The 21,281-nt window shown below is 51.2% G+C and overlaps 1 protein-coding gene across 1 annotated transcript in view; it reads right to left on the bottom strand.

Moving 5' to 3' along the window:
* Positions 1-19,672, bottom strand: part of TMEM8B (transmembrane protein 8B) — a 27,213-nt gene extending 7,541 nt beyond the window's left edge. The window contains exons 1-10 of the mRNA XM_011980144.1: positions 18,956-19,672; positions 14,301-14,490; positions 13,746-13,953; positions 7,696-7,829; positions 7,174-7,442; positions 6,248-6,573; positions 2,872-2,965; positions 2,551-2,674; positions 2,316-2,458; positions 1,949-2,127 (exon numbers count right to left, since the gene is read on the bottom strand). Coding sequence (XP_011835534.1) covers positions 1,949-2,127; positions 2,316-2,458; positions 2,551-2,674; positions 2,872-2,965; positions 6,248-6,573; positions 7,174-7,442; positions 7,696-7,829; positions 13,746-13,953; positions 14,301-14,490; positions 18,956-19,463 — 2,175 coding nt within the window. The 5' untranslated portion in view covers positions 19,464-19,672. The remainder of the gene's footprint in view (positions 1-1,948; positions 2,128-2,315; positions 2,459-2,550; positions 2,675-2,871; positions 2,966-6,247; positions 6,574-7,173; positions 7,443-7,695; positions 7,830-13,745; positions 13,954-14,300; positions 14,491-18,955) is intronic.
* Positions 19,673-21,281: the final 1,609 nt, after the last annotated feature.

Genomic DNA, 21,281 nt, shown 5'->3' with positions numbered 1-21,281 from the left:
GCCCAGTGCAGTGGCTCACGCCTGTAATCCCAGCACTTTGGGAGGCCAAGACAGGTGGTTCATGAGGTCAGGAGATTGAGACCAACTTGGCCAACATGGTGAAATCCTGTCTCTACCAAAAATACAAAAATTAGCTAGGTGTGGTGGTGTGCACCTGTAGTCCCAGCTATTCAGGAGGCTGAGTCAGGAGAATCACTTGAATCTGGGAGGCAGAGGTTGCAGTGAGCTAAGATCGCGCCACTGCACTGCAGCCTGGGTGACAGTGAGACTCTGTCTCAAAAAAAAAGGAAAGAAAGAAAGAAGGAAAGAAAGTGGGAGCTTTTTATGTGACTTGAGGCTCTCCCTGCTACAAGGAAGGTCTTTTCAGGTTGACAGACACTGTATCCAGATAAGGAAGAATCATCTAGCACTGAACACTCTGGAGCCAATCAGGATGCTTGTGTCAAGTCCAGAGAGTGAATATGCTCTCCCTACATGCTGCAGGCTCCTGACACACTTAGGTAGGCTTACTAATTATGAATCACATTCGATCTGCATGTAGCCGAGAGTGGGCTGGTGGAACAGCTGTTGCTGGAGGATTTGGTGAGCCACAGTAGAAAGGGCATCTGGCAATACGAAAGAGAAACAGTGTCTAATATAAAAATAGAATGAGGCACTGTGGGAGCAGGCCTAAAAAGGGGCCAATCAAGCAAAACTGGGGTATGTGCTTCTCACCCAGCTTAAAGAGCCAAGATCTCTCTCTGCAGCATGGCTGCAGCCTCTTCTTCCTCATCTCTGGATGAATCTCCAGCAGGACCCAGGTCCCTCAGTTTCAGCACATTTGCCCCTGCTTTCTCCCAGATGAGAGGTATGATTTTTCTAATTTAGACATATGTCTGACCTAGTAATGCTGGACGCCAGGAAGACCCGTTTTGGTTTCTGTGATATCCTTGCTGCCAAGGCCTGAGAGTCTGAAACCATCTAAGAGTTTTTGCAGTGCTCACATGCATGTCACATGGTGTCAAGAGCCTAGAGATGAGTTGAAAAGATTCCCAGATGTGACACTTCAGGGGTAAAAAGTCTACTTGGGGGTTAAGTCACATCAGCAGGCTCATTTCTCTACCTTTCCTTATAGTTTCTGGACACTTGCTTATAATGAACTTTTCTGATTATGGAGGAGTGGGGAAAACACAGGAAAGAGATTGTGGCGATTCTGCAATGGGAATGGAGGGGTTTTAAACTATATTAATTTTCATCAAAATGCACTCCTTTGAGCTGGGATGTGATATGATACTGCCACATCTGACAATGCCTCAGGACATAGTTGAGTCTGTAAAGCTTCTCAGGACTCTGAAAGTCAGACTGTCCTATAATCCCCCAATACAGAGATCCCCTCTATCTTTCCAAAGTTCCCATGAGAAATCAAGGTGGCACGGCGACTGAATGGGGACACCATTTCAGACCACAGGAACGAACGTGCTAACAGTGTAGAAGTCCCCAGTGTGATGGAGAAGGGGAGCTCAGAGTAGCTAGCTCTCACATCATGGAAGAATGTGGTGAAGATGAAGACACTCCATGCAGAGGTGTGGGGGAAAGCACAGATTTCCTGCCCCCATACACAGAACACGGTGACTGTGTAGACACAAATCCATACTGTAGGCCAGTTTCTTGGCCCATGTGTTGAGTAAAGGTCCCCTCAGCCTTCAGGGTGGACAGAGTGTGGAACAGCTGGAGGCCCAAACTTACTTTATTAAGTTGCGAACAGTTTTGTTCATTTCCTCCAATGTGCCTTACAAAAACGACCCTTTTCTATGCATGATAGGTTGGGAAGCACTGCTGTCTCTGTCTGTAGAAGACACAGTGAAGGCACGTACATTCCCAAACCTTCGGAGAAAGTGGTGGAAATACAGACTGTGACCCACCACCACGCACAAGCACCCAGTGATAAGATGCAGACACAGCCGCATACCGTGGAGAAGAACATGGTGAAGGTGTAGACAGCAGCTTCCAGCACATATCGACTCCGAATGGCCAGGACCACAGGTGGCAGAAACATGAGGTTGCTCAGGCAGAGCAGGAGTGTGGACAGCAGCTGGAATCCATAGGTGAGCGCATCTGCACTGTCGGTGCAGCCCCAGCCTCTCCACCCTGCGGTTGGGGAGGGAACAGGATGGAAGAGGACAGATGGCAGCCACGGGCCTATGCCACTGCCCGTGGAGGGTGGTCTCACCCTGGCTCTGCCAAAGCCGTCCCCAATTCAGGCTGTGCACTCCCCTACTCCCGCCGCCTGCCCACAAGCCCACAGGTCCACCTCCAGTCCACCGCAGCCCGCTCACCGGCCTTGCACTCGCAGGCTGCGTACAGATAGTTGTGTGTGCGCAGCAGCTTGCACTGGCCATAGGGCCCGCAGTCGTCCACGCATGGGGACAGGAAGGTGCGCATCCGCACCTCGGCCGTCGCGTTGCGGCACCGCACGAACCTGCGCACACACTCGCAGTCACCTGGGGCCCCGGGCCACCCCCGCCGAGTCCCGGTACCAGCCCTGGCCCCGCCCCGCCCCGCCCCGCTCACCGAGGCCCCACCCCGCACAGGGAGCGAAGGGCCAGGAACCAGGTCCCCGTCTGCGGGAATGGGATTCGCAGCCTGGCAACCCTGGTAGTGGCACTGACGGAGACGAGAAAGCCGGCCAGGGACTCTGAAGGGAGAAGGAAGGGGTAATGAGAGGAAGGAGGGGTCAGGACCCAAGAACCCTCACCCACCTGCCCCCACTTCCCGGAACCCTGGCCTACCATTCCTCCATTCCATCCCTCCCCACCTTCACCTCTGCCCGCCACCACCACCACCACCCCTACCACACTGCAGCTTCCTCTCCTCCCCCATTCCTCACCCCACCTTTGGAACAGGTCACTGCTGCATCCCCCAGGCTCAAGGGCACCTCGTGGGTCAAGCATCCAAACACCGTCACGTTTTCCTGGCGCACGGAGCTCTGGGGAGGGTAGGTATGGAGGTGAGGCCGCCACATCCTCCAGCTCCACCCACAGCCACCCTTGGACTCCCACCCCTGTTAACCCACACCTTCCAAAGACAGCCCATTCCTGCCGGCGCTCTGCACGCCAAAGTTGCCCTCTCACCTCCATTCTCAGAACAGAAAAACTGAAAAACAACAGATCCTCCACAGCAGAAATCTTTCAAGGACTGATGAGACGGCAAGGCCCAATTCTGAATCTGTTCTTTGGGCAGAAGTGTTTCAATTCTGTCCGAGCAAGAGAGAACACCCTCTTTTTCAGTCCTATCTAGCTCATTGAGGGGAAGGAGGGCTGTTGCCAGTTATAGAAACTAATTGTGGACAAAGGCAATTGTAAGGTTTTCCATCATCTTCACCTGGACCCCAAGACAGGCAGAGCATGAAGACACTCACTCCAATTCAGGTGAAATGATCCTAGGTACTGAACGGTGGTAACAGAATGCCCAAGAGATTAAATGTAGCAACATGGCTGGGATTAAAAGAAACCAGATAATCTGCAAGAGTAAATGTAAGGGGTTGTCTACAAGAATAAAGGTAACAGGATGCCATAAGCTCACCTCATTCAAGAAGGATTTGAGGCAGCTTACATAAAATAGAATACAATAAATGCCTGAGGGAAACTTAAAAATCAGGATAGGAAAATAAAGTCTGTCCCTAATGTAGGCCATATATTTGATACTGACTTCCAAGCAACCAAAGCAAAGGAAGTATAATGAGTTACCAGATTTGCAACTACATAATATAAAAGCTAATCAGAGTCTCTGGAGAATCACAGCATCCAAAGGGGAAGTTCTGAGATAAATTCTCATCAAAGCAGCACTGTGTGTTGTCATGCATCCTGTCCTCAGCCACAAGAGTGAGTTTCATACAACTTGCTTATATAACTTCCTTCAATGCAAGCCCGGGGCAATATGCCAAAGTATTACTCAGTGAAAGTCTTTCTAGGAGGGAGCCAAAGAAAAAAGTGTATGCAGTTCTCTGATCCAAATGTCCAGTTCTTGATCCAAGGGGAGAAAAAAAATCAAAATATTTGGAGGAAATACCTTTCAGAATAAACAGAACAGGCTGAGGTGGGTAGCACGTGTCATAGAATGCAGATGATGGAATGTAAACAGATGCTCATTAAAGTGAATGGATGGGAATGCAGAGAGGGAAAGGGTGAGGGGCTGCAGGAGGGCTAGGCTTCTATTCTCAGGGTACTGAGGAAGAAACAACAAGTATGGGCAAGGCTGTCCTCTAATTCAGGGTCTACAGTTTCAAGGTCGAATCAAGATCTCACTGTCATTGCCCAGAGGCATGGCAATAAGCAAACACAAAATACATACAGTCTTAGCGAGAACAAAGAGAGAATTTGATTATGTAAATGAGAAATATATTCAGGGTGAATAAATGACTCTAACAGGACCACTAGAAAGTTCTAAGCCATGTCCCATAAAAGGCCACATGAAGCCACAGACCAGGCCTCAGGTTGCCTGATGGGAAAGTGGTCCCTGCCTTCAGAGCTGGAGGATAGTAGAGTTAAAAGGATCCCTGGCTGGGGGAACAGTATGTAAGTTATTGGATCAAAGCTAAGCTGAAGATATTCTCTAATGGGCCAGCATAGGGCTCCGCCCTCATCTCAGTCTTAATGCTGACAGTAATGACTAAGAAGTACAAAAAGTTGGCTTTGCAAGTGTGTGAATTACACAAAGTGGAGAAGGCCCGAGTCCCAAACCAGTATTAGGCAATGCCTCAAGGAGGGACATAAATTCTTCCATTCAGGTTCAAAAATTCACTGCAAAAATACAATATACGAATTGGCACCAAAATGTGTATGCCCCTTGATTACAACTAGAGAAACAAAGCAATTAATGGGGAAAAGAAATGGGAGGACATAAACCAAAAACAGCAGTGGGCCAGGCACAGTGGCTCACACTTGTAATCCCAACATGTTGGGAGGCCAAGGCAGGCAGATCAGCTGAGTCCAGGAGTTTAAGACCAGCCTGGGCAACATGGTGAAACCCAGTCTCTACTAAAAATACAAAAAATTAGCTGGGTGTGGTGGTGCACTCTTGTAATCCCAGCTACTCTGGAGGCTGAGGCACAAGAATCGCTTGAACCTGGGAAGCGGAGGTTGCAGTGAGCCAAGATCACACCCCTACACTCCAACATGGGCAACAGAGTGAGACTCTGTCTCAAAAAAAAAGTTAAACAGTTGCATTAGGGAGATATTTTCCCCTATTTTCCAAAGTTTGTATGTGATCCTATTACTCTTATAATTTTAAAAAAAAAAAAAATGTGTACAACTGGTTTGAAGAAAATACAAAGCAAGGAAAAAGACCCAGGGATCTCAATTCACCACAAGCCCTAGGTGATCCCACAGTGTAATGCAGCTGCTGAAAAAAGTAACTCAATCTCAGGCAGCACAAATGCAAGTCTTGTTACCTGCCACCTCGATCAGACCACCTCAGGTCACTTATTTCAGAGACACAGTGACCACTAGAAGTATGACCAGGTGAAACAGTGAAGGAAGGGGAGAGATCCAAATACCAAGACCCCAAAGACACTGAGGTTCTTCAGCTTTTGGGAGGTTGGAGGTAACATCTGAAGGGCTGTAAAAATAGGACTGGGACGCAATAAATGTATCATACTAATGTAAGATATTAATAATAGGCAAAACGTGAGAGAGTGGGTATATGAGAACTTTGTGCTTTCTGTTCAACCTAAAACTGCTCTAAAAAAAATTAAGTCTATTGCTTTAAAAAAGAACAAGACAGAGATAGATTTACTGGAAATGGCTTCTGGATATGGCTTTTACCCACTGAATCAAAGATGAGTGGGTAAAAAATTCATGGAGACAGATTTTGATGGGATGTCAGGAATGCCTCTGGCAATCAGCACTATCCAAACATGAACTGCGTGGCCTCAAGAGGTGGTAAACTCCCCATCAAAGGAGATTTGCAAGAAAAGGTTAACAACTGCCATAGTGAAAGGCCAGTAATGAGCAGGAGGTGAGCCTACAAAACTGGGAAACCCCAGACACTGAGTCGACCTGGTTGACCTGCCCATCTGTAGCAGAGTCAATACTCCGAACATGTTTGTTGACCAGAATTGGGCTAAGTCATGGTCTCTAATTGTCAGGATGGGAGGGAGCAACCTGGATAGGCTTTTACCTCCTGGAGGAGGTAAAGACCCCAACACCCCTGACACCTTTCCCTGCAAGCTCCCCGGGAGAGCAACCTCCCCACTCTCCATAAAGAGTACCGCGTTGAGCTGGAGCTCCAGGCTGAGGACGCCTCCACTGTCCAGCACTGGCAACAGCCTCATGGCGAACACGGCTGGGCGCTCAGGGGGAAGGGCCACACTGGGGCCAAAGAAGATGTAGAAGTGGACAGAGAAGGTGTCCAGCTCGTTGCGCAGAGTCGGGCGCACTGGCCAGCAGTGCTCGGGTGGGGATGTGGTCCCAGGCCCCTCCGCAGGGGTTCCAACGGATGGTGGCTCTGGGGGCAGTGGCTGGTTGCCCAGTGACTGGGGCATGTTCATGGCAGCTCCAGGGACCAGGGCTCGAAGCAGGCCGGGCTGTGGGCACTCTGTGGGGCAGAGGAAACCAGAGCTTGGGCCTGCAGCCTTTACAGTCCTGAACTTACTCATAAACAGATCTGAGCTAGACAGGATTTCGCAAAGAGTGGGGAAGGATGAGAACTAGAATGCAATGCCCCTTGGGAGTGTGGGGCATCCAGGGTCATAGGGGTTTCCTAATGGTGACAGCTAACGCAATACCACACTGGAGGGAACCGAGGTCATCTATCCCTCCCTAAAGGCAGTGAAGATGCTATTGAAACAGATACTAAGTATGACAGCCTGTCTCACTGACTTGCAAGGGCTTTGGCAAGGACAGTGTCCCAGAGGTCCTGGATGTCTCTGCCTACCCCAGGAAACTGAGAGATTAAATCAAAGAAAGTAATGAGGTCCTTTAGTTGTCTCAAGTCAGATGCAAAAAAAAAAAGTTATCTAAAAGCCTTCCAATAACTTGGAGCTCCAAGCGGGATGGCTTCAGGGAGCGTGAAGGAGCCTGGGTGGGGAAGGGGAAGTTGCAGGGATGTGGCAGAGGGCCACTGAACAGAGCCACCCCAAGTCACTTCCCAGCCACGGATATCTGCACAGACTAGGGCAAATGCAGGGGTTCTGACCTTGCAACCGCACACACAGCTGGAAGCGGATGGTCCTACCAGGGCCCCGGGATGATGTTTCCACACGCACGTAGACCCAGTGCCCCCAGGGGGGCAGTGCCAGCTCCAGCTGGCATCCCGAGGCACCTCCACAGGACACAGAGCTTGAGTTGTGCAGGGGTGGGGCTTTGGGACGCAGACGCAGTGACAGGGGGCAGGCAGATACCCCGCGGCCCCCCACACACGCCAGCTGTGCTGAAACCCTGTAAGTGAAGCTGGGCACAAAGACCCTGGGCAGAGGAGAGGTTGGGGGTAAGAAGGCAAAAACAGAGACGAGAGGAACACAGGGCAAGGGAAGCACTAGGAAGGAGGGGGCGTGGGGTGGGAAGGAGGCCTGTTCAGGTCTCCCGCTCTGTTCTGGGAGGGAGGGAGGCAGGGATCCCACCCAGGGACCAGGCAGGTAGGCGGAGAAGAGAGAACCCTGCAGCCTATTTGAGGCCAGAGAAGTGGGAAAGGACCAGGTGTGGGGAGTCTTTGACTTACTTGTAGAGCGCTGAGCGATTGTGTGGGGAGAGGGTTTGCTCTGAGGGCCGGCCAGGAACCAGTACAGCAACGTCCAGCAAACGCCGGACAATCAGCTGGGGCTGAAGGAGGTACTGACACTCATCCTGGAGACCCTGGGACAAAAGCAGGGGTGGCAGGAGAGGGAGAGACAGCAGGGGCGTGACTAAACCAAGGCAAACAGAACCTGCTGGGTGGGCCAGGGAGAAACCCCCACCCTGGCCACCACTCCCAGGACTCTAACCCAGGTCTCTCTAAACTCTAGGTCCTTCTTGCCTGAGCAGTCATTTCTGCTCATCTCTGTCCCACCTCAGTCTGCAAGGTCTGCTGGGATCCTCAGCACTGGCTAAGGTTTTGGGATTCAAACCCAGGCCCTCCTGACAATCAGGCCTGGCTTGCCCCTTCTCCCAAGCTAACCTCTCCCCCTGAGCATTCTGGGCCAGCCCAGCAGCACTGTGATCTCCAACCAGCCCATTCCCGACCAGGCTCAGGAACTTAGAACACTGGCTCTTTTAGGCAAAGTGGGGTGGGGTGGAAAGCTCCTTCAAGGCCTCCAATCCAACCCCCTCACTCTCCCCGCCACCAATCTCAACCTTTAATTTCCTCTAGTCCCCACCCTGCCCCACTCCCACGTGCTTGTCCAGCCTCTGCTTTCACACTCATTACACCCAGGTAATGAGCAGCCCTGCATAGGTAATGAGTGCTGGGCCACTCATTACCTTCCAGGCAACCTCAGACTATAAGCAGCTTGAGAACAGGAACTCTGTCCTATTTGATTTTTGTTCCTCTAGACACAGGGCCTCACATAGAGTGCATACCTCACAGATAAATGTTTGCTGAATTAATGAATCAGTAAATGGATCACAACATCTGGGGGAAGTGCTGACCTTGCTAAAGCCAAATCCTGTCATTTTTGATGCCCCTGCCCCAACTCTGCCTTCAGGAGACCCACTAATCTGTCTGGTCCCTCAGCCTCAGACTGTGTTTCTTCTGCTGCTAAAGGATATCAACCATGTCTTCCCCAGCTTCGCTTCTGGAGAAAATCCCCAGTTCCTTCTCTGTTGACACCCCCTGGCCCGCACAGCCTCATCACTCTCCAGTGAGCACAGTCCCGTTTGTCGCAGTTCCTCTTCTGCAGCACGTGCAGCTATATGAGCCCTACAGACCTCACAGTTAAGGGGAAGTGGGGGCTCCTAATTAGGTCATACCTTCAAACTCTGTTCTGTGACAAAAGTTCCAGGCCCTGACATCCCACTGAGTTCCATGGCTCAGAACAAGCCAGTCAAGGCACTGACTTCCAGCAAAACTCGACAAGGCTAGAAGGTCTGTGCCTTTTGCATCCCCAGTGTCTAGTACACCATCTGGCACATACTAGGTACTAAAATAGCCGTTAAAGAATGGGTGTCAAAAAGGGGGTCCCTTCAGAGAGCTCCTGAACCAACCTAGATGTTCAGGTTTGGTGTCAAACCCTAAGAACCAAAAGACTCTCACAAGTCACTGCATTGACCCCACCTCCTAAGGCAAGAATTACCACCATAATAATCTTGTAGTGAATGAGTCCCAAGGGTGGGGGCTCATGCTCCAGTGGTGGCCCATTTCCTTGCTAGACAGTCCAGGAAAGAAACGCTTTGCTCCACGTTTTGGAGTTTTGCTTGTGTTTGATTCAATGAAAGATCAGTGGACATGACCTGTTTGGTTAAGATGTGCTCCTTCCTTCAACTGTGTAACGTGCCAGTCCCCTCTCTTCATGCGGAGGGAGTGTTTAGTCAGTGGAGACCAGGGGAGATGCAGGGAACCGTCACCCAGTGATGGGGCCAGAGAAAGAGCACCAGAAGTCAGGTCCTCAAGAGCTGCCAGGGCAGATGCCAAGTGAGAGTGTCCCAACTGAGCCAAGAGGCCAGAAGAACATCAGCAGTCGGGGAGGCCCAGGGCCCAGGCAACGAAGCTCGAGAAATTAGGAGAGGCAAAAGTGAGACATGGATGGGCTACAGGCTGAAAGATGCTGGAGTGGAAGGCATGGTAGGTAGATTTCTAGAATGTCCTCATACGTATGGGCTGAGTTTCTTCAGAAAGACCTGAGCGGGGTGGCCAGTGCCAGACTCTGGGTGGGACTTGCAGACTGAAGATGCCCAAAGACACTTAGCGTTCTCTGCGGGAATAGCGAGTGCACAGCTGAGCCCATGCCCACAGTCAGAAAGCACCCAATCAGTGTAGAAGCAAACAAGTGTTCAACAGACTTCAGGGGGCAAGGGTGAAAGCAGGAAGACCATTTATGAGGCTACTGTGGTAGCCCTGCAGAAAGCAGAGAAACTGTGCTGGAAGTGGAAATGAAGAACTGTAGATGCGTTCAGGGCATGCCTCAGAAGTAGTGTCAACAAGACTTTTTCTTTACAGATTGGTTGTGAGGAATCAGAAGAAAAGAAAAATCAAGGATTTGGGGCACTTAATTTGGGGCTTGAGCAATGGGTGGATGACAGTGCAATTTCCTGAGGAAGATCACAATAACTACAGAAAGCAGCAGCATGGACTGGGAGCAGTGAAATAAAAATTAAGGAGTTTTATAGTTTTAGCTTCACTTTGATTTGGTTTTATTAAATACTCTTTGAGACATTTCTTAGACATCCAATTGGAGATGTCAAGTAAGCAGTGGGATATAAAGTCTGGGATTCAAAGAAATTAGGACTGGCTGAATACTCTTGGAAGCATTAACATACAGATGGTATTTTAAACTATTGTGCTGGAACACCACGCAAGAGAATAGAAAAGTAAAAAAGGAGCTGTTCCAGGACCAAGCATTGGGCCACTACAACATGGAGATCAAGCAGAGGAGAGGCCAGGAAAGGAGACAGAGGAGTGGGCAGTGGGAAAACCATGACAGTTCTGTAAAGTCACAGAGGCCAAGAAGGGAAGGTGTTTCAAAAAGGAAAGAGTAATATAGGGAACTAGTTAACAGCTAGTTACTAGTTAACTCTGGGGAGGGGAATTGGAGACTGAAAGAAGGGAAGAGGAAAACTTACTTTCCACTGTATGTCTTTTGTACCTTTTGAATGTTGTACCAGGTGCACAGATTGCCTATTCAAACTATAAATAAAATAATTTAGGAGGAAGAGGAAAAGCAGCTGCACTATTAGCAGATTCTAACCACCTCTGCTGAGATATTGAGTCACGTGAGGTCCTAGTTGGTGCATTCAACAGAATCCTTTCTCCTGTACAACTGACTTCTTCACGTTTCTTGTAGTTGCTTTCATTATTTTACCTACTTTTTCAAATCTTAGACACAGGAAGAGGAAGGATAAGAAGAGAACCTGTGCTCTAAAGACATTTAGGAGTACTTTCCCCTTATGAGCCATTTGGGTGCCAAATGGTATCCACAACCCAAAGGCCAGCCCCTCAGAGCAGACTGGCAACTGGGCACCTTAGAATGAACACAGGATCCAAAACAGGAAAGGCAAGGAGATGGAGGCCAGGGACAGGACAGAAGTGGCTGGTAGGAAGAAGGTGACAGGGAAAGGAGGTGAAACAGCATCATGTGCCAGACTCTGCACTGAAGGCTAGGAATACATAGTAAATAACACAGACACAGGGTCTGGCGGAAGTGTGGGACTAGAGCTCATGAGGGTGGCCCAGATCAGGTAAGTCACTTCTTTTTCACAACCTTTCAGGGCTCCCTATCACGCTCAGGATACAGTTCCAATGTCAAGGCCCTTCATGATCTGGCCTCTGCTCATCCCTCTACCTTCCTCACCACCCCAAAACCAGCCCACACTGAACCACTTCAGTTCCTTCTAAACTTTGGGCCATGCTACTCCCACCACCTGGTATGCCCTTCCCTACCTTCTCAACCTCAGGCCTCGCCACTTAACAGTTTCCAATACCACCTCCACCACGCTAAGTTAGCCATCTCCTCTTTATCCTCCTAAAACATCTCCTGTATCTAACATGCATCTTATTTATTTCTGTGTCCCCAGCACACAACCCAAGGCCTGGCACAAAGCAGGTACTAAAGGACTGAGGCTAAAGGGAGATCTGAGTTCATCCCCAAAGCTGAGAAGGGCCCTAGAAACCACTGCCTTCTTATCGCTGCGACTCTTCAGTTCCCACCAAAGGATATCCCTAAACCCACATAAATTCCTGTGTTCACCAAGCCTCACAGGAAGCATACCATAGTAGCAGAAGGAAACAAGTTGAGAAGATGGAGGAATGCTCTAGACAATGAACCCACAGGCTGGAATCCTGGAAATTAACCAGGATCTGGAGAGCTGAAGAACCCTTAGAGGACCATATAAGATTACAGAAGTTAATCTAATTCTTAGAAGGACCGACATAAGATCCTTGCCCCATCAGCCTCTCAAACAGGCCTGGCGGAAGCACTACATCTCTCATGGCATCCAGACCCACTGCTGCTTGTGGGCAGAGTGGGATGGTCCTCTTCTGTCTAGCCTCACCACATACCTGGGGGAGCTCTGACCAGGATTCCAGTTTGGTACCAAGTTCCCCAGGCCCCACTTCCCATGTCTAGATGCAAATGTACATGTCAGGCCTAGTTCTTTTCTCACTGCCCAGCTCCCCCTTGGTCTGGGTACTTGAATCACCCTTTAGGGTCTGATCAGCTTTTCTCTGCACTACTATCTCCATTCCCCACTGTCCCAATCTGATAGCCATAAGCAATCCTGACCACTTCTAACTGGGCCTCAGCTCCCACAATCCCAGCCCAGGCCTAGGCCCTAGGTTCCTGCTTACCTAGAAAGGTTTTTGGATAACTACAGCCAGGCTTCAGGAGGATTTTCCCTGTCAGTTCTCACAAAGTGGGTCAAGGATCAGAGTTAGGATAAGGAACATCCCTGTTGGGATTTTGCCAAAGACCTACGAAGAAGTTCCTTCTAACAGAAGAACCCTCAGTTCTGATGAGAGTCAAGGCCTACCTAGAACCTAGGGCCCCTTCCAAGCTAGCTCCCAACATGCTGTCCTTCAGCAGGCTCGCAGGCCTTGATGGGGAGTTCTTTTGCACATCCACATCAGTCTCAGGAAAAATGGCCGTCACTGAGGCCTAGAGACACTACCTCAGCCCTACTTCCCATCTCTGACAATAGCAGTTCCAGCACCCTTGTCCTTATGTGAGTCTCAGCTCATTCAAAGGCACTATTCACCACATTTCTGAGTGCTAGAGTCCTGTTCTTTAAATCCTCGCTCTGTTCTTGCTCGTTTATTCACCCTCACCACAGGCCCCATGCACATGGTCATCCCACGCTGACAACAGGCAGCTCAGTACATCCCCTGCTCCTCCTCCAGTGAACAGGAGTAGGAGACCTGTCTGGCCTAATCCATGAGAGTGGCAGGAAAACATTGTGGCATTTCCTTTCACTCCAAACCAGAGAGGCGTCTGACCTTTGAACCTGCCCTTCAGTCTTTAACAACCTCTGTGAAATAAGTGCTTGGGGTGGCTGATATTTGGAGAAAAGTGAGGCAAAGGCCAGGATGGACACCAGCTGCCCAAAGCCTCCTTTTAGCAGGAAAGAGCTCCTCTTGTGGTCTTCTGAAGGGTGTAGGAAGCTGTCTGAAATTATGATGCAAGAGGAATGCATTCTCCCAGATGGATTAAAGGCTGGGCCGTGGGCTAAGAGAGTCTTCAGGGCTATTGTCAATCAAGATGCAGAATAAAACCAGTCCTGGGTGTGTGCAGCAGATTGGACCAGCCCATAGTTGGCTTCTGTTCACCTTGATTAACACTTGTGCCTTCCACTAGGAAGTGGCACTACTCCCCCATGCCAGAGCCTCTGACTCCAGATTCTCAACTTTCCCTTCAGCTTACCTGGACCCAGCATGTCCTCCTGGGTCTCCCAAGTTGCCTCCTCCAGATCATGGCCTCTGACCCACTAGGTGACCTGCTGGCCTTTAGCCATGCCCCACCCCAGCCACCCTTGTGCTGCTGCCCACCCTGACACAAGGCTGGCATGCCAGGGAGCCTGTGGGGGGAGTTCAGCAAAGATGGAAGGGCAGTTCTAGACCCCCGAGCCTGGGCAACATTAACCCACCTTGACAGAGATGTGGCCATGGGCCTGGGGAAGGTGGGCAGCCAAGAACCAGTCCCCAGGTAAGGGGCTGCTGACGTTAAAGATGCCTGAGGTGCGGTTGGGCAGTGTCCAGCTGAGGGTCAGTGAGAAAACCCCAGGCACAGCTGTGTCCCCTGGGAAGTGTGTATGCAGGGGATTGATGACAGGGGGTGCCCCGGACCGGAAATACCTGGGGGACCAGAATTAGGAGAGGAGAAAAGCAGGCAATGGGGTGGGAGGCAGGAAATGGAAGAAAGAAAGAACTGTCACTCATTACCGGTAAAACAAATAGATTCCCTATACTGACACATTCAACAAAGTGGTTCCAGGTCAGGGGCCACGGGTGAGAGATCAGCTCAAGCACTCGCACAGTCATACAGTAGTCCGGAAGTGGTCATGTGACAGAGGTCATGGCCCTCACTCAGTCACACTTCAATCTGGACGCGGGTTGGGGTCAGGGTCAGTTAAAATCACACTTTAGTCTGGAAAGTGGTCAGGGGTTGGAAGTGGGGTTGGGAAATTAACTCAGACACTCACACAGTCACACTTTGGTCTGGGCAGTGGTCCCCAAAGGTTCCCCCTTGCTCCTTGAAGATGATGAGGTTCCAAACAGCCAGGAATGTGTCCTCGGGAACATGGAAGTGGAAGAGCTCGGTGCTGGCAAAGGAGCGGAAAGGACTCAGCTTGCGGGGTGAGCAGGTGGAGTAATCAGTCAGGAAAAGGCCTCCTGGGAAGCAGGAGAGAGAGAAAGGAGCAGGGCAGGACAGAGGGCATTTCCATTAAGCAACAGGCATGCCAGTCCTCCTCACTGATAGCATCAACTCCACAAATGCTCTCCTCTGAGCCAGGAACTAGGTTTCAGGCTGCAGATCTGAAACCTAGCCATCATCTGGTTTAATCCTTACGTTAATGTTATTTAAAAAAAAAAAAACCCTCCTTTTACAGATAAGGAAACTGAGGCTCAGACCTAGATCAAAATGAGGATGCAAATCTAGCTCTCTCTAAATCCAAAACTAAGACCCTTTCTTTGATTTCACAGCTGCCCCTCACTTAGGAGCCATTTTCTCCACTTACCAAACTTAAAAAAAAACAGATGTGGGGAAGGTGTGAGAGTGTGTGTGTGTGTGTGTGTGTGTGTGTGTGTGTGTGTGTCTTGGCATGGGCTCTTAAGCCACTAAGCAGGCTGGAACTCCACCTGTGGGGCTTGGGAGTCAGCATGGAACTATGTAACTTCCTTGTTGATTTTCTTCCCTTCTCTGTTCCCCTGTGGTTAGGAGCAGTAAAAACCCTCAGCAGCCTCACAAGCGCTGCCTGTATACTGGCTCAGGGCAGGAGAGGGGAGGGGAAAGTGTGGTACGGGTGCCAGGGGCCTGCTTGGGTGGCAGAAGGACAGGAGCTGGCAGGCCACCATGAGAGTCCCCAGGAAAGGAGACTCATCAGGCCTCCCGGGTCAGAATGTACAGCTAGTAGGTGGGGGCCGGGGGAATGTTCTCCCAAAGGGAGGCCCAGTGAGGCAGTAAGTTGGTGACCCAGTGGATTTCAAGCCCCTTGGGAATCTTTAGAGCAGGCTGAGTTGGGAGGTGGGGAGGAAGTGGTCATCTCTCATTAAAATGCCAAGATACCTGATCATGATTGTCAGGAGCAGAGCCAAGGTAAGCAGAAGTCCTGTCAGCAGCTAGCCAGGCAAGGGACTAGAAGAGCTGTCACAGTGGAGGCAACCCAGTAGCAGTCAGGGGAAGAGGGTCCCAAATGGCAGGCAAGGTCTCTCAGAGTAAACCTTCGGGGAATCTGACTGCTCTGGAGACTTCGGACCAGCCTGAAAAGAAGCCCAAGATGACACCTCTAGGACAGGTGAGAAGGTGGGGAACTCAGCAGCTTCAGGACACACCCGGGGCTGGGGTACCGACTACTCTGGAGGGGCATTTTCAGCCAAGCAGGAAATACCCTTAGGGCTAACCTAGTCCAATCATCTCCCTCTCTGGAGATGGGAGAGATTAACTCCAAAAATGAGGTGTTTTTGAAATAAAAAAGAAAGGGAAAGGGAGGCTGCTGAAGGAGGAACGCTGAACCAGAGCAACCCCAGGAGTCACCCCAGAGAGCTACCCTACATAGGTGGGGGCCATTGGAGGTCATGGTTACACTCAAGGACTAGTCTGTCCAGTTCAGACCACATGATCAGTTTCAACTGTCAAGAAGGAAAGCCTGCCACCTTGCAAGCTGAGCACTGCCCAGGAACCCAGAGAGGCTACCAGTGCAGCATTCAGAGAGTGACAGAGATGCATCCGAGAGGGATAAAGGTTATGGAACCCACTGATGGGGGAGACAGGTTTCCTAGGAACCCTAGCTGTGCTAAGTAGGAGGCAGAAGGCTAAGAGGTGAACAGCCTGGATACTATTGTTAGAAGAAATCAGAACTCTAGCACGCCTTCTGATGGGGTTAGGGAGGGGCTGTTCCTCCTCAAAGCTGGTACCAGGGATGGGTCATCTGATCAACCATTGCTACTGTTAGGAGAAATGTTGGTCAGTCTCTCAGTGCAGACCCTCAGAGGGCTAGTGGTGAAAAGTTTAATGACCTCTGGGAAACATGGACAGACAAGCACAAAGATGCTTGTAATTCAAAGGACCACGGTATGGCCTGGAGAACTGGGGAACTAGCTAAGCCATCCCCACGTGGCCAGGGGCTACAGAGGTCACAGAATAGGCCTGTGAGATAAAGGAGTGAGCAGCAGCTGGGAATGCTAGGAGGAACTTGGAAGAAGTTCTGAGGGCAGATGCTTGAAAAGGGTCCAGAGCCCCATTCACTCCAAACTTTGGTTTGTGGTTTGAACAGGGCCTTTCAGAGCTGTGTCCAGAGGAAGCACGAGTAAGGCCCTTACCGAGTTCAGATGAACTTATTCCGGGTTCCCCAATATTTCTATGATGAAGCTAGGGTGATTCCGACCATCACCCACACCACACACGCACACGCACACGCACACCCCACACAACACATAGGCTGAGGCTAGCCCTGCTAGTAACAGCACTAGGTAGAATAAAAGCCCATTGTTTTTTGACTAGCAAGGCATGTGTGGGTCCTCAACTAAGCCCAAGGAAAAGATCCAAGGATCAGGAATGGGACCACTAGACCTAAGAGATAACTTCCATTCCTGAAATGAAACCGAAGCAACCAATAAGCACCATGCAGTCCTGTGCCATGATGATCCTATGACCCTGCCAGCCTCTTCTCAGACAAAACCCATCGCGACCATTAGGTCACAGAGCACCCTGCACTTAGGTCCAAAATTGCCAAGGCATTCACTATTAACAGCACTAAAGGCAGCCCTGCCTCCCTTTGGGTGGACTGGTACTCCTTTCCAACTTCATTACAATTCTCCCCAAAGCACCTGAACCCGCTTCTGGGCAACAGTATTTTTATCCACAACTTTCAGCTGTATATGCTCTGTGGCCATCAGTCACCCTGCTCTCCTCACCCGCCCAATGCTTGCTCAATGGCGCATGAAGCAGCCATGATGGCAGGGGATAGAAGCTAGGAACTTGGCTCAACAGCATAAACTCCCCGTCACCAAAACTGAAAACCTGACTGGCTACTGCCTCTGCCCAGTGCCCAACTTGACAGCAGCAATAATCAACACTGAGTGCCTCCACGGCTCCTTCCTTCAAGGGGACTGGCTGGGGGTGGATGGATAACTTATATTCGTTCTGGGAGGCACCCAACACTGCCCTCACCCTTGGAACTGTTGAGAAAGGGTCTCCAGCCCCATTCACAACTTCAGTGATCTGCTCATATGACGAGCAGGCAGAGCTGAAGAGGAAGGTACATGGGCCACAACATGTCCCCTCCCCTTCATACCGTAACACAGGCGCTCAGAAGATACACTGGCTCACATGCACCCCACACACATGCATGTGTCTACACTCACCAACACACAAGCATGTACACACGCTGCCAGCCTTCCCACAATCCCTCAGTTACACACATAGACACGTAAGTGACCAGACATCTCTGCAGGGGCTGTGACCTTTCATGTGCATTCATCTCCTTAAGTTTGTACACTGAACCAGGCCCCCAGAGCTCACTCATACCCACTCTCCACCCCTAGCTGCTCTGTTGGCTGTTATTTCCTAAGACTCCATCAGGCACATCTCCATCCTAGAGTGACACACACCAGAGGTGGCTATGGACTTGGGCCATGAAGACTAGAGTCATTTCATGATGTAGCCATCTTCATGGCACATCCCCTAGACCAAGACACCCCCTCCTCCTCCCACATTCCACCCATTAAAATATTGGACCTCTGTCCTGTCCAAGTCACTTCCCCACTGGAGGGTGGCCCTTGACTGATGCCCAGCAAATAAGGAACAGTTTGTGGATAAAGCCCCCTTGTGGGCAGACTGGGGAGAAGGGAGGTTACGCTTTGAGCCTTTCCCCACTTGGGTCTGTTTTTCTATTAAGTATACATTGCAGTGGAGAGAAAAAAAAAAAAAAAAAAACCCACTAGTATGAGATAGGAATTAGGAAACCTTTTTTCTAGCCCCAGCACGCAGCCTATCACAAGCTATCTGAACTTGGACAAACTGCTCCCTCCCTGAGCCTCAGTTTCCCCATCTGTAAAATGGCCTCCGAGTTTCAGCCCTGCTCTAAAAGTATCAGGAATTATTCCTAGGCAAATCAATCTTCTTTGGAACAAGAATCATTACAAGAAGAAAACTCATTATAATGGCAATTAATCCATATTCATCTGTTTGCTACATATTATCTTTAAAACTCTTCTTCATGCTGTTTGAATGCATGCCCAATATCTCAAAGGTTTAGGCTATATATTCCCAGACTGCACTAGGGGCTTCTGGTGTGGGACTGTCTCTCCCCCATCAAACTTTGTGAGCAGGGGCAAAGCCCACAAGATTTCCCTGGAAAAGCAAGAGTCAAAGTGGGGTCAGGACAGACACCAGAAAATATCTTGGAGTCTCTGTCCTAGAAACTGTAAGCCACCTGCTGAGCCTCAAACCCAATTAATTACCACTCTTTTGACCCTGCCAATCCCTCTGTTCTGTAAGACTTCTCTCCTCTCTATTTCTCCCACTTGCTCCCCAGTGATCTAGTTCCCCAGGTCCCACCACTCCTGAATCTCTCCAGCCCACCCCTCCCTGCCGGAACCCCATTCCTGCCTCAATCTTCCCTGCTTCTGCACTCACCAGCCCCCGGGCCAAGGACAGAGAACAGCAACAGCAGCAATAGGGCTGGCGGCAGCTGAAACCCAGACTTGAGTCTAGGCTGGGAGAGGGGCAGAGTATAAGAGATGGGGGGGACTAGCGGGAGAGACTTAGGTAAACACAGAGATGAGGGCAAAAACTGAGATAATGGGTTGGGCTGGGCTGGACACTGGGGCTTGAACAAGGGCAGGGAGTGGGATGGAAGGAGGGGCTGTGATGGGGACTGCAGCAAGGGACGGGGTTGAGCCAGGGCCTTAAGCAAACACTGGGAATGGGGTTGGGACAGGCCCTGGGCTGAGATTTGTGACAGGGGGTGGAACGAGGGCCGAGGCCGGGATGGGGGCCAGGCCAGGGGCAGGGACCGGAAGGGGGTCCTGGATGGCGACCCAGGCAGGGGTTGGGGCCGATTTGGGAAGCGGGGCGAGGGCGGGACTGGGGGCCAAGGCGGGGATCGGGATAGGACGAGGGGCCGGGACAAGGGCTGGGCCATGGCCCGGGGCGGGGGCGGGGCCGGACAGGCCAGCGCGGGGCGCTCGCAGAGCTGACCCGCGGCTCCGCTCCCCACCCCCGGGGGGTGACCTCCGGTGTCCTCACGGGCCCGGAGTAGGGGCCGGGGATCTGGGTGGGAGTTCAGGCCTGGGCGACTCCGGGCTGCGCTGAACCGGCGATAACCAGGCCCCGCGGCGGCGGCCTCGGCTTGACGTCAGCATGACGCCCCGCCCCCCGGCCGGCTCAATTGGTCCCTGTCAGTAAAGCCCGCCCCCGCCCTACTCTATTGGTCTCCAACTTAGTCCTGCCGGGCTTCGAGGACACACAGACTCCGCCCCCGCCCCGCTACCCAAGACCCTGCCTTTCTCACCCAAGCACAGAGCCCGAGGTCCCCTCAGATCCTCACAGCCCCCAACGACCGGCCCACAGATGTCTCAAAGGAAACCTATCCTCACAATCCCAGACCCCCCCGGATGTACGCACAGATCTCCGCAGATCCTACCCAGACACTCGCTCACAGAGATCCCGCAACACACACCCCACTTTTCAGAAGTAAACCCCCTGGGCTCGCCCCCTCGAGGCCCAATGCAAGCTCCTCAGGAGACCGCACCCACCGGGGAAGTGACTAGACCGGCGTTGCCACGGAAACTACTAGGCGTTCCAGTTGCCCTGGTGACCTGTGCCTACTCTCCTGGCCCGGGTTCCGGAGGCGTCAGTCAAGCCCCTCCCTCATCGGCCCTGGACCCCTTGCCCCTACCCACTTCCCCAGGTCATGCCAGAGCTCCTTTGCGAAGTTCTGCAGATAGCCAAGTCCCTTCCCCAGATAGCAGACTTTCAGGCAAGGCATTTCAACACTCAGCGCCTGCAGCTGGGGCACGTCCACAACCAAGAGCTTTCCCTCCCTGAGGATCAACACCTCCCCCTGTCATCCTAAGGCAAGGTCTTGACCTAAGGACTTGTAACAACCAAGCCAAAACCCAGAGGTAGGTAATTTCTCCAACGGCCCTCCCCCTCCTCCCCCTAAGACCTCTGTCTCTCTCCCACCCCTCAGTCCCTTCACATTCTGTACTTCTTGTTGTCGTTTGTTGTTGTTGTTGTTGTTGTTTGAGACAAAGTTTCGCTCTGTCCCCCAGGCTGGAGTGCAGTGGTGCGATCTGGGCTCACTGCAACCTCCACCTCCCAGGTTCAAGTGATTTGCTTGCTTCAGCCTCCCCAGTAGCTGGGACTACAGGCACGGGCCACCATGCCCGGCTAATTTTTGTATTTTTCGTAGAGATGGGGTTTCACCATGTTGGCCAGGCTGGTCTTGAACTCCTGACCTCAAGTGATCCACCCGCCTTGGCCTCCCAAAGTTCTGGGATTACTGGCATGAGCCACCATGCCTGGCCCACATTCTGTACTTTTCATCCTTACTCTCTTCCTCCACCCAATTTCCTCCTCCCCTTCTCTTTCCCCTTCCTCACCTTCCATCCTCTGGTTCTCCACCCTTAGGCCCCTTTACTCTCTAGCTGACTCTGGTCATCTTCCTCCCCATAATCCTACTTCTGCCCCTAATTCCTTTCCCAAACGTCCACTTCAAAAAGGCTCTGATTAGTTTAAGGAGTGATATATCTAGTGTCTCTGGAACATGGGGGGAAAGTAGGGAGCATGGAAATTTAAGGTAGGAATCCTCAGGCTGTGTTGAAAATGATGACAGGCCTTGAATGCCAGGGCCAAGAAATTTGGACTTAATCCTTTAGACTGAGTCATGGAATGTTTTTTGTTTTTTGTTTTTTGAGACGGAGTCTCGCTCTGTGGCCCAGGCTGGAGTGCAGTGGCC

Source organism: Mandrillus leucophaeus, unplaced genomic scaffold (genome assembly GCF_000951045.1).
Source record: "Mandrillus leucophaeus isolate KB7577 unplaced genomic scaffold, Mleu.le_1.0 Scaffold208, whole genome shotgun sequence".
Taxonomy (NCBI): Eukaryota; Metazoa; Chordata; class Mammalia; order Primates; family Cercopithecidae; genus Mandrillus; species Mandrillus leucophaeus.
The sequence above is the reverse complement of the archived record's forward strand: the minus strand, read 5'-3'. Positions and strand labels throughout refer to the sequence as shown.